We start from the raw sequence: 13,284 nt of genomic DNA, 5'->3' as shown, positions 1-13,284 counted from the left end.
TAAGTGGAGAATGATGAAAACTCTAAGGAAGTAGGGTCTCAGTAATACGGTGTAGAAGAAAGACAGGAGGAAATAGGTAAAATGATGATGATCAGCTACAAATTTTAGGATATTTGGTGGTTTGGCTTTACCTTTGTTCTTTTGTACATTTTCCAAGTTTTAGATAATGAATTAACATTACTTGTAAGATAAGAAATACAAGTTAGTTTTGAGAAAGTACATTATCAATTTTGTCAGCTACTATTAAGTATTGCTTTGTAAGTACTACATTCATGCTGATTTAAAGTTCAGAACTAGGGGCTAGTATTTTGCCTTGTGGTTAAGACACTGGATAATATGCCTGTGTCCCATGCAGTAGTACCTGTGTTTGATTCCTGGCTCAGACTCCAGATTCCAACTTCTTTCTAATGTGCTCCCTGGAAAGTAGCAGCAGATGGCTCAGTCCTGGGTTTGGGTTTCTGGCTCCCAGTTTTGGACTGGCCCAGCCAGCCAGTTTGAGCATTTGGCAAGTAAGCCAGTTGATGACAGTTCTCTTTCTGTATCTGTCAGTCTTCTGACTCTCAAATTAAAGAAAAAAAAAACAACATTGGAAGTAGATCGGACGAGGAAATCTAATCTTACCTGTTGAAAACACAGGGGTTTCATCAGACTTTCGCAATGTTTCTTCTGTAGATATTTCGTCTTTTCTATTAGCACAATTGAACAGAGAGAAGAGTTGGTGACAGGAATTTTATGACAGTTGGTAACATATATTTAAGTTTACCCATATTGAAAAATCCTAAAAATTAGGGATTTACAAAAGAGGTTTACCAATTTTTTGAATTACAAGAGTATCATTTGAATATATTCTCTTTGAAGGAAAATCTAAACAACCTCCTGAAATGATTCTGTTTGATTCCAGGTTTCTCCATAATCATCTTGGCTTTGTATAGTCTTGGGGAGCATTTCTACAGTTGGCAAAGCTGGTCTCCAGGCCCTGATGTTTTATAGTCCCATTGTATTTACATCATGTTCTTGATACCAAAGATAATGCATAACATGATTTGTAAGTGAAATATTCTTAGGCCGGCGCCGTGGCTCAATAGGCTAATCCTCCACCTTGCGGCGCCGGCACACCGGGTTCTAGTCCCGGTCGGGGCGCCGGATTCTGTCCCGGTTGCCCCTCTTCCAGGCCAGCTCTCTGCTATGGCCAGGGAGTGCAGTGGAGGATGGCCCAGGTGCTTGGGCCCTGCACCCCATGGGAGACCAGGAAAAGCACCTGGATTCTGGCTCCTGCCATCGGATCAGCGCGGTGCGCCGGCTGCAGCGGCGGCCATTGGAGGGTGAACCAACGGCAAAGGAAGACCTTTCTCTCTCTGTCTCTCTCTCTCACTGTCCACTCTGCCTGTCAAAAAAAAAAAAAAAAAAAAAAAAAAAAAAGAAATATTCTTGCCATAATCTCAGCTCCTCAAGCCTTCAAATCTGTAGAGTCATCAGGCTTACCTAATAAAGTAATTGTTATGGTTTTGGTAGTGAAAGGCAGGTAGAATTTTGGGTTTATATTATAATAATATATATAATAGTATATAATATATTACAGATATATTAAATCTGTATTTTGGATACAACCATTGCTTGCAGCAGTAACCAGACAGCAAGTTGGGGGTAGGTTTGAAGTACTGTGGAATGGAAGTGTGGATGATATTCTAGGGGCAAGTCCAAGGTCATTGTGGTAGAGCTGTCTGCAAATAATGTTGGTCCATTCTGGAAAGCTTTATTTGGAAAGGAATAGTAGTATGACACTTTTTGAAACTCACTAAAATATTTGTTATTATATGATTCTAAGACCCAAAGAATTGTGCCTGTGTCAGTGCAATATAGAAGTAATTTACCAATATATCTAATTTTCTGTTGGTAGACCAAAGGAAATGGTTACATGTTCTATTGTTACAGAGCCATCTAGATAGGTCATAGCCAACTGTACCACCTACATATTTCTGCCACACCCAATTAAGCCAAGGTGCTAATAAATGTAATAAAGAAAATATTGTCAATCATCTTGACATGGAGTTTTGCCCATCAAAAGAGATGTGAGTTGTAAAAATGGATGACTTTATTGAATCACACTGGCAAAATATAAGCTTAGATCCCACAGTGAATTTGGAATCAGTTATTCTTGTTATTTTGTTCTGGTATTGTACTTTGAGAATACTTCAAAAAGTTCATAGAAAAAACAGAATTAAAAGGAATTTTAAAAGCATTTTCCATGATCTTTTAGCGTATCTCTTGTATGTGCTTAATGAACAGTTTTTTATGAAGATAATATTTAAATAAGCCTTAACTATATCAACAGTATAGAAATTATAAAGATAAATTTCTCCTTTTGCTTCATAGATTTTTTTTATAGTAAGCTCTTCATGTTTTACTTTGCTTTGAAAAAGAAAATCGCCAAGAAGAGTAGTTACAAAGGTGGCAGCTATTGCATTAGTTACAAGTCAGCAGCCCACTCTATGCAGGGCCCTGTGATAGGTGTTGGTTCCTTGCCCTTTACTATTAGGTGTACCTATGCCACTCCACTGACGATCTGTTTTATCTTCAACGAGCCACAGTTTGGGAAGCTGAGTCACTCAGTTGTTCCACTAACTTTTATGTCAAAGTCATTTGCAAGTGGCAGATATATGAGTCAGTCAAGTAAGAAAATTTTGTGTTTTGTCTTCTGGAAAGGTTTGAAGAAAAAGAGATTTCTTTCCTCTCCTTTCCTTTATTTTTAACTTGGTATCCATAGCCAGTGCAAAATGTTTGTTCTTTGCTTTTTCTTTCTCTCAAGCCATGTTGGCAGGTACAGGGGTGAATGGAATGATTCCATTTCTCTCTTTTTCTGGTTTGGGTTCTTGCTTTTTAAAGTTTTTAAGGTTTCTCTATCAAGACTTGGTTCATTCTGTTGGTGTTTTTCCTTATGGGTGGCTTTTGCATTGCTTTATTTATTATTTAGTATTGAAAAGTGAATGAGTCAGTAGATTATAATTTGGGGGTTTAAATCAGAGTCATTGTCTCTGCATCTTGGGATCAAAGTTAATAACTTTGGTGCTAAGATTTTCCTCATTCACATTATATCCTGGCAATAGCTTTCTAAAATTCATAAACGAGTGACTTGACACATGCAAGTGATTAACAAATTATCTGCGAACTTTGCTCAGATTTGTGCAGTAGATGGAGAAATATAAAACAGTTTGGCCCTTGAGGAGTTTATATTCTTGCAGGGAAACAAGTTAAAGCAAGAAAATATTAAATAAGAATTACCAAGTAGAGTAAAAATGCTCAATGTAAGGAGAGGTTGCTGAAGGCTCAAATAAACTATTAAGACACCAGTGGGGAGGAAGGGCTCCATCTGGAGCTTAAGAGTAGGATTTTGATAGAGTGAAGAAGGCAGATTATTCTAGCAATGAAAAAAGACCTGGAGATAGAGCCTGGGATGAAGGGAATGTGGACTGCGAAGTGAGCAAGTGCCTTGCAGGCAGCAGTGGGGTCACGGGAGGCAAAGTTGAAGGGTGCAATGTCTTGATTAGTTTGGCTGCTGCCTCAGTAAACGTTCTACTAGGAAACAAACAATTCATTCATGGTGGGATAATTTGAGCAAAGTTTAATAAGGAGATTATCTACTAATTTATAAGGAAAGTAGAGGAGCACCACACTGAAAGTGCAGTACCCAACGTATAGCAATAATGGGGTGCTGAAACCACCCACAGGCCAGGATAGATGACAGGATACCAGGAACCAGAGAGAGATAGGCTCTGTGGATAAAGCTGCCAGACAGGAGCTGAGCTGACGTTCAAGGAGGCTTATGGACCTCCAAGATTAGGCAGGTGTGTGTATGTATTTGTTATAAAAAGCCGTCCTCTCTTTCTTTTCTCCCTCTGATCTCCTCCTCCTCATTGGCTGGCCCTAGTCAGAAGCCAGAGGTCAGGGGGTGCTATGATACCGTTTCTACTACTCAGCTCCCTGCCACAGAAGCAGATGGAGAAGGCTGGGGAGTAAATACTGAGAAGGGCAATGAGAAGATATGGCAACCTTTTGACAGCCATGGAGCAGGGCTCAATGTAACACAAAGAACATTCCAGACTTACTAATCCAGTAGCAGTTATGCAAATTAGGAAGGAGAAGAGGTTAGAGGCAGGGACATCTGCTAGGGAGATCAGGGCTGACATTTTTCACAGAGTAAATTAATAAAGTCCTGGGCCAGGTTGGTGGCAGAAGGAATAAGTATGAAGGAACAAATGTGAAAGGCATGATAAAGTGTTGTCAGTAATTCATATGTCTCAACTTGTCTCTCTGTGTAGCATATTTTCAGATTTAGATTTCTAAATGCTAAATAATGTATATAATTTGTGAGTTGAGTTTGCGAACAACATCTCTTTTTAAATAATTTTATCTGATGTACTTTTTCTTTTTTGATTTCTTTTTTGCATGCTGATTTTCTTATTTTGATATTCAGTCCTTGTTGAGGATATAACTCAGTGCTTCAGTAATTTAGTTTGAGAAGTACTAACACTATAGAATACCAATGGGAGTTCAAAATTTAGCTTGCTCTCTAATTGTATATTTTCCTGATGTATTTGATAGATTACCAAGGATTCTAAAAATCAAACTATTTTAATTGCTCTGTGGAAATATGCATTAGATATGTATCACAGTGATGAATTCATTTTGCCAGCAAACATCTACCTCAATCTACAAGATCTATCCACTTTCTTTTTATATGTTTGTCTTCAGTATAATATATGCATAAATTGTCAGGATAACCTAACAGATCTTAGTGGTTGGCATAAAATCATAGGGTACAATAGCTTAGTCTCACTCCATTATATGATCTTTCAAAAGTCAAGAGCACGCAGTGCTCTATTTTGAGAACTTACCTCTCAGTGAAGCTTCTGTGTTTTATTCTCTGCAAAAAGATAAAAAGTAATTTTACCAGGAAATAATGCCAACTGAAGAGCTAAAGTCTATTTTCATTTCCTTCTCCTTTCAACTACGTCTCAACCTGCCTGCACAATGCTGTTCTGAAGAACTACATTCCCGTTGGTCTTATCAGACACTTTCAGCATTTCTTCAACTAACCCTCATGCTCTGGAAACCAGTTCCAAAGTGGGCAGGGCTGGAGGCTGGGAGCTACCCAGGTGGTGCACGCAGCACCCATACAGCTGCTAGGCTCACCTGCTGAAGAAGATCCAAGTGCTCCTGGGAACTGCTGAAGTTTTTGCCAATATCAAAGAGGCAGAAGGTCTCCTGCTGGCAGGTGCCGACCCAGTTCTGGTATTCCTCGGGATCCGGGATGCGATCCAGAAAGATCCGATAGGCTTCCCATACTGCCTCCTGACATACTGGAACACAGAGCCATCAGAGGTGCACGGTGGTCATGTCTTAAGATCCCCTTCCCCTACAGCACGATCTCATAACATGGAAAGTTCATTTGTGGCTTATGATGATGAACTAATTTACAGCCTATAGAAATGAATTCATCTAACAAATATTTATGGACACTATATGCTATGGAGAAAAGGAGAGAAGATAGGCAATATGGTAGGCATGTAGGATTGAATTTAAAACAAGAAGTTGAGGAAGACATTACTATCAAGGTGACTTCTGTGCAGTTTGCAAAAAGCAAAGACCCTCAGGCAGGAGGGCACTAGGAGCACTGAAGCAGAGCCAGGATGTCAGTGTGGCCAGAGTAAGGTTGAGACTCAGACTGAAGCCAGGAAAACATGGTGAGAACACAGATGTGGAGGGCCTTGTAGACCAGTAGGCTCCAAGTTTGGGTACAGTTAACTTGGTTGTTTGAAGACTTTCCAAGTGATGAACAGGCACCCAGATATTCAAAAAAATCATTTTTCATAGTCATTTAAAAAATGTTTATTTATTTGAAAGGCAGAGTTACAGAGAGGCAGGGGCAGAGAGGAGAGATATGTTCCATCTGTTGTTTCACTCCCCAGATGGCTGCAATGGCCAGAGCTGGGCCAATCCAAAGCCAGGAACCAGGAGTTTCTTGTGGGTCTCCCACATGGGTGCAGGGGTCCAAGTACTTGGACCATCTGCTGCTGCTCTCTCAGGCCATAGCAGAGAGCTGGATCAGAAGTGGAGCAGCCAAGACTTGAACTCGCAGCCTTATGGGATACTGGCAGTGCAGGGAGCAGCTTTATCAGCTTCACCACAGTGCCAGCCCCATATGTGTGATTTTTTATCCTTTTTACTTCTCTGTGGTCACAATCTATCCCCAGTTTATCTGTTCTTCCCAATCTTACTGTGGCACACAATAGGTTACAACAGGAATGATCTGAACTAGCAACATTGAGTTTGAGAAAGGGAGTGAAGTCAGTCATGAGACAACACACACTTTGGCAACACAAGCAATTTCTGTTTCTTTCCTTTCAATATATTAGAAGCTCCCGATGGAGGTGACAGTTGATAGATCATTAAAAGCAATGATTACAGAACACGATATGATTTTGACAAATAATGCCAAATAAATATAAGGAATAAGGACATTAATAAAATAAAAGATCTCCATCTGTACCTAAGTGAGATGAAACTAAAGAATGTAGAAAAAAATGATGTTAAACTCTATTTCTAGGACTCAATTTTGTGAATGTGACCTCTCTCCCATAGATGCATGATATAAATATTGAATAAGTATAAATGAATTCGGCCGGTGCCGCGGCTCACTAGGTTAATCCTCCGCCTTGCGGTGCCGGCACACCAGGTTCTAGTCCCGGTTGGGGCGCCGGATTCTGTCCCGGTTGCCCCTCTTCCAGGCCAGCTCTCTGCTGTGGCCAGGGAGTGCAGAGGAGGATGGCCCAAGTGCTTGGGCCCTGCACCCCATGGGAGACCAGGAGAAGCACCTGGCTTCCGAGCGCGGTGCACCGGCTACAGCGTGCCGGCCAGGGCGGCCATTGGAGGGTGAACCAACGGCAAAGGAAGACCTTTCTCTTTGTCTCTCTCTCTCACTGTCCACTCTGCCTGTCAAAAAAAAAAAATTATAAATGAACTCATAGAAGAGTAAAATCAAAGTAACTCCATCCATCCAGAGGCAGAAGCAAAGGAAGCTTAAGCTACAGACCCTTCATTTACACTGGTTCCTTTTCAAAGTCCTCTTTCTAAATATGCCAGTTCAGGGGCCTGCATGTGGTAGAGTAGGCTAAGAGTCCACCTGTGAACAAGCATCTCATATAGGCTCTGGTTCATATCCTGGCTGCCCCTCTTCTGATCCAGCTCTCTGCTAGTGGCCTGGGAAAGGAGTGGAAGATGGCCCAAGTGCTTGGATCCCTGTACTCCATGGGAGACCTGAAAGAAGCTCCTGGCTCTTGTCTTTGGATTGGCCCAGCTCCGGCCATTGTGGCCATTTGAGGAGTGAACCAGTGGATGGAAGACCATTATCTCTGTCTCTCCCTCTCTTTGTCTGTAACTCTACCTCTCAAATCAATAAAATCTTTAAATATGCAAGTCCAATTTTGTGTTTATAAACATTTACACGCCCAAAACATATCTCACCCTACATCCATCAGCAAAAACTTGAAAAAATGTTAAACTTTTAATACATTTATTTGTTTTGATCAATTTTATATTAAAATTATTACAAATGCAACTGAATCCAGAAAAAAATTGTGTGTAATACCTATAGTCCTAGAAAATAAAAACCATGAATTCAATTTGTATACATATTTTTATTACTGAGAAGTATTTTAGAGCAGTTAATATAAACAGATTTTTCAAGCATAGACATAAATTGCTTTGAAATAAGACTCTGAAATATTTCTCTGTTAGAGAAATTTGATTGCAAGGAGAAAATGGCATATGTGACAGTTCTTGTTTGTTAAGAAGAGTTTATTCATGTATTTAAGGGAATTTGATGGTAAGTATTGGGAGGCTGTAGTAGATTCTAATTCTTATTTTTAATTAAATATTCTCATCAATTTACTTTCTATTTAATTATTTATATAACTTTAAAAAAAGATTTATTTATTTGAAAGGCATAGTTACAGAAAAGCAGAGGCTGGGTGGGGGGTAGGGGGAGAGGGAGAGAGAGAGGTCTTCCATCTGCTGATTCACTCCCCAGATGGCCGCAACAGCCGTAACTGTGCCAATCCAGAGCCAGGAGCTTCCTCCAGGTCTCCCATATGGATGTAGGGGCCCAAGGGCTTGGGTCATCTTCTACTGCTTTCCCAGGCCATAGCAGAGAGCTGGATTGGAAAAGAAGCAGCCAGGACACGAACCAGCACCTATACGGGATGCTGGCACTGCATTTTAAAATTTATTATCTTCATGCATTTTTGATAAGCAGAGAGGCAGATACAGACACATAGAAAATGGGAAAGGGAGAGGGAGAGAGAGTGAGCGAGAGAGCAGACGCACACTCTTCCATATGCTGACTCATTCCTCACTGCCTGCGACCGTGGAACCTGGGCCAGCCTATAGTCAGGAACCCAGAACTTAGGACAAGGGATCCTAGTACTTGAGACATCACTTGCTGCTTCCCAGGATGCACATTAACAGGATGCTGGATTGGAAGGAGAGCTGTGATTCTAGCCCAGGCATTCAGTATGGCCTGAAGGCATCCAAGTGGCATTTTAACCAATGTGCCAAATGCCAAATACCATTCCCCATCTAATTATTCCAACACCATGGAAAACTTTATATGTTAACTGAAAATTATGCAAATACTCAGCTTAAAAGTTATTTTAGTTATTTTAGTTAAAAAAAGTCAGAAGATTTCTGTTGTAAGCAGTTATAATACATTGACTTTTACCTCTAAAGGGATGGGAAACAATTGAGGCCTTTTAGGCAGCAGTTGATATCATCTGAGTTTATAAAGCAATACTTTACTTTGCTGGGAGGAAGAGCTGTGGTGAGGAACAAGGTGTGACTATTGTGGAGACTCATTCCAAAGTTTTGTTGTCATCCTCCACCATATGCTGGGTCTGGATTTCTCATACATTTCCATTTTAAAAGGCAAAGAAAATTCTAGATCAATAGGTGATCAGGCAATTAGCCAACAACTACCTGGCCAAAATCTTTTTTGTTTATTCAATTTATTTGAAAGAGGTACAAAGAGAAAGCAGAGACAGGGAGAGAGAAATCTTCTATCTACCGATTCACTGCCCAAATGGCCATTAACAGCCAGGGCTGTGACAAGCTGAAGATACAAGCTGCTTCTGGATCTCTCACATGGGTGCAGGGGCCCAGGGACTTGGGCCATCCTCTGCTGCTTTTCCCAGGTAAAGGAGCTGGATTGGAAGTGGAATGACTGGGACTTGAACCAGTGTCCGTATAGGATGCCAGTAATACAGGCCAGGGCTTAACCTACTGAGCCACAGCACTGGCCCCTGGCCAAAATCATAAAGTAATTGATTTTTGGGTTAGTAACCCACAAAGATAGGAGAGGGTATAGTTCTCACCACCTCAAATGTGCCATTTAGTTTCCCACAGTTGGGAAATAACAGGAGTCAATACATGTGGGAAATAACATAGTCTCACCCTGGAAAACTATGGCCTGTCAGGCAAAGATGGGGGAGTTTTAATGCTTGTCCCGAGGTCAACCATCGTGTAGTCTCTGGACATCCATCTAATCAAAAGTTTACATAGCGTGAAGGAACCAGTTGGATATTTTCAGATTTGTCCAAACTCTTAGAGTTGTGTGTCCAGTTGAGTGACCAGCTGCCCCACTGTCCTTTTCGCCTTATACTCTACACTCTTTGTGGATGCTATTTTGCTCTTCTACCTTTCTCCAGTGCACCTCTTAGTTTAAGTCAAAACTCATATACGTGCCAGAGACCCAATGACACATAGTAAACTGCCATGGCCTTCGGGGGCTTGGAGTTGGTGACTTCCTTGGCTATAACTGTGTGATACATCTGGGAAGACATACTGTCATACTCTCTTCTGTTTACCAGTGAGGCACAAACATCAGCATGTTTCTTTGGTCTCTGATTAATCTTCCTTTTATTTCAATTCAGTTTAAGGCTTGAACTAATTTTTTCCCCTCTGGGGCCAAGCTGTTCCCAGTTGAGCCCAAATTCAAGCCGATAGCATCAGAACAGATACAGTCAGATGTAAGGATAAGTTCATTTTCCTGAGTACTTTGTAGCTTGAGCATGTATCAACAGTTTCCAGACATTTTTGTAGGCAGCACCTGGATATGGTTGAGGACTCTAAGGTTGAACTGGAAAGTAGGACGTATGTGTTTTTGGTGCCTGCTTGGTCCTAGTTCTGCTTCCCTTTCTGCTGCCATTTCTCCTAGTGCAGGACATGGAACTCCTCAGTCCTGTCCAAACCCACTTCCCATAAAGGCCCTGAGACACCTTGCTACCTGAAAGAGAACGTCCAAAGCTGTCTGAAGAAATGTCTCTGGGGCAGGCATGTTTCTTCCTGTGGGGATCATATGGTGCGGATGAAACCCAAACCTGTAGATTTTCTGTTGGTGCTTTTTCGAAGGGAGTTTCTGTTCTCCTTCGATATCTTTTTTTTGGGCTTTCTGGACATTTTCCACAAACTAAGTGGCATGGACTCCTTCTGTGATTGGCAGCTCTAGCCCATGACCATCAGGAGTGTTCAATATCCTTAGAGGGAGCTTTAAAAAAAAAACCTTGAAAACTGAGGCATCAAAAGATCTCAGAGCTGTGAGGAATAAAACTTCTCAAGTTTGGAGTTCCTAATCACCTGGTTCACTTGTCCCGTATTGCCCTCCTCTGAACTTACTTGGAGGGGTTGCAGCAAGAATTCTAGGTAAATCCAGCAACTTGGCCTCTCCAGTCTAACCCCAGTTGCTGACCAATGCCTACAATCTGCCCACACAGCCTTAACCACTTTGTTAAAGGTCATCACCTTGGCTGATGATACAGGAAGAAACTCCAAGAGTACATGCCCTGGAGGCCAGGACCACAGCTAGTTATTTACAGTGGGGAAGTGTCAATGTTAGACCAGTGGTTTGTAAAAATGCCTGCGTGGGATTGGCCACACTTTAGGTAAAGATAGAATATACTGAATCAGAGTCAGGATGTTGGGTTCTACTCCTGCTCTGCCACCAACTGTGTCTCTGGGTATGTGTTGCCTTAGTTCTTCCGATCTCAGTTTCATTTCCTTTTCTATTAATGTAAAAAGAACAGATTTCATGTATTTCATAGATATAATTCTAATATAATGATACTTCCCTCCCTCCCCCCTCCACTTCTTTCTTTTTTAATTTTTGCAATAACATACTTTCAATTTACTTTATACTCACAGGCTTAATGCTCTGCTACATATAGGGTTCAATGAGTAAAAAGTAGAAAAACCACTGTTCTCCAGGTATATAGACAAGGGCTACAAAAATAATCAATCACAAGATGTGGGGCTGGTGTTTTAATGTAGTGGGCTAAGCCACTGCCTGCAGTGCCAGCATGCCACATGGGTGCCAGTTTGAGTCCTGACTACTCCACTTCCAATCCAGCTCCCTGCTAATGCACCTGGGAAAGCTGTAGAGAATGGCCCAAATGCTTGGGGTCCCGTAACCATATGGGACCTGGAAGAAGCTCCTGGCTCCTGGCTTCAGTGTGACCCAGCCCTGTCAGTTGTTGCCACTTTAGGGAGTGAACCAGTAGATGGAAGACCTCTCTCTCTCTTTTCTCTCTCTCTATCTCGGCCTTTCAAATAAAATAAATTAAAAAAAATCACACAGGGTCGATTTTACTTTTATACATTCATTTCTTTTGTACTCTATATGTTAGCTACCACACATTAAAGATAACATGATATTTGTCTTTTCAATCTGGCTTGTCAGATCTCAGTTTTCATATCTGTACAATGATAGTGTTGGCTGGATGTGCCCTAGATCAGTGTTTCTAGACCTGTAAGGACAAATGAATTATCTGGGGATCTTGTTATAGTGCAGATTCTGACTACTGGTCTGGGGTAGTATCTGAGTGCATTTCTAACAAGTTCCCAGGACAGCACTTAGAATACCAAGAACTAGGGATCCATTCATCTTTAACCATCTGTAAATCTCCTATCACTGATCTAGAGGGGCATAGCTTTTGATATTGGAATTTGGGAAAAGAGAGAGAGGGAGATACATAGGTTGGGGGTAGAGGAAAGAGCAGTTCAGGGCAAGTGTCCATAAGGCAAGGAGTTGGCTGGGAAGGAGCACAGAATTCCACCTGGAGACTACCGGAAACAAACCTGCCTCCTGTGCCTTTGTGTTTTTGGTTGAGCATGTTTATGATTCTACACAAAGCTTAGAAAACTTTCATTTGTGTTGTTTTCAGCATTGGGAAAAGAAATAGCTCAATATTCTATTTGATTTAGGAGTATGGGAGCTTTCTCCCCTGATTTTGAAAGATGTCAACGGATAATTTTGTAAAAGCAGTAATGAGAACAGTAAGCAGGTTACTCCATCAAAGGAATCCTGCTTGTTGTTGGGTCTTATTTCTTGTTTCTTTGTGAACCAATTTGTTTGGCTTAAGAAACACACACTGATGAATAGTAAAATTTCCTATCACTCGGGGCAGCCATGAAGATAATGGACTGTCATTGCTGTGGGGAGAAAAACAGTGGTTTGTTTCATCCAGGGAAACAAGAATGAAAGATGCAAACTTAATCAAGAAAAAGAGCCTAGAATAAAAAAAATCCAAAGCTAAAACTTTGGTTGTTGCTTTAAATAGTCTATTCTGCAAATACATGCAGTCAGTTCTATTTGAAAATGCTGTAAAGGGTTAGAAGTAACATGAAAATAGTTTGCAATAGTGTTCACGTTCAGTGTGATGCAAATACTATATGTTTACCCATCTTTATGCGAACAGACAATATGGAATTTGCCAGTGTCATGGTCTCATCAGTGTGCACATAGTGAGGCACACTCAAAATGAATAATATATACTTTTTTGCATCTCTAATGGGCTGTTTGCCCTCTGTATTCATCAGTAAGAATTTACTGAGAACCTACTTTGTGATGTTGAGCTAGGACCTCAGCATGTTATAGAGTGCACAGGATTTTCTTTGGTTAGAGCCTTTTCTGACTGTGATCCAGTAATTTTCATTTTTCTATGAGTATTGCTTTTGTTAGCAGGCAAGTATCCCTTTAATTCTACTGGAAATGAACCATATGAGGAACATAGGCTTGACACTTCTGAGACCATTAATTAATTATGCCTCCAAAACCAAGTAAGAACTCATCAGATTGCCAACTCATGCACACCTGGCACAGACATCCAAGAACTCTGCTGGATGTTCGTGTCATGGAATGGGTTCTCAGTTGTTGCAATGTGCATTGCACCACAAGCT

General features: G+C 41.0%; 1 protein-coding gene and 1 long non-coding RNA gene across 6 annotated transcripts in view; one reads left to right on the top strand and one right to left on the bottom strand.

Moving 5' to 3' along the window:
- IMPG1 (interphotoreceptor matrix proteoglycan 1) overlaps positions 1–13,284 on the bottom strand; it is a 135,783-nt gene that overhangs the window by 94,126 nt on the left and 28,373 nt on the right. For all 5 annotated transcript variants that reach the window (XM_070073862.1, XM_070073863.1, XM_070073860.1 and 2 more), the window contains 3 exons: positions 5,191–5,357; positions 4,893–4,921; positions 622–686 (listed from right to left, as the gene is read on the bottom strand). In XM_070073862.1, coding sequence (XP_069929963.1) covers positions 622–686; positions 4,893–4,921; positions 5,191–5,357 — 261 coding nt within the window. The remainder of the gene's footprint in view (positions 1–621; positions 687–4,892; positions 4,922–5,190; positions 5,358–13,284) is intronic.
- Positions 1–13,284, top strand: part of LOC138849645 (uncharacterized) — a 91,284-nt gene that overhangs the window by 71,996 nt on the left and 6,004 nt on the right. The gene's annotated exons all lie outside the window — the stretch shown is intronic.

The sequence above is a fragment of the Oryctolagus cuniculus genome, chromosome 5 (genome assembly GCF_964237555.1).
Source record: "Oryctolagus cuniculus chromosome 5, mOryCun1.1, whole genome shotgun sequence".
NCBI classification, from domain to species: domain Eukaryota; kingdom Metazoa; phylum Chordata; class Mammalia; order Lagomorpha; family Leporidae; genus Oryctolagus; species Oryctolagus cuniculus.
Note: the sequence above shows the minus strand (reverse complement) of the source record. Positions and strands in the feature narration are given on the sequence as shown.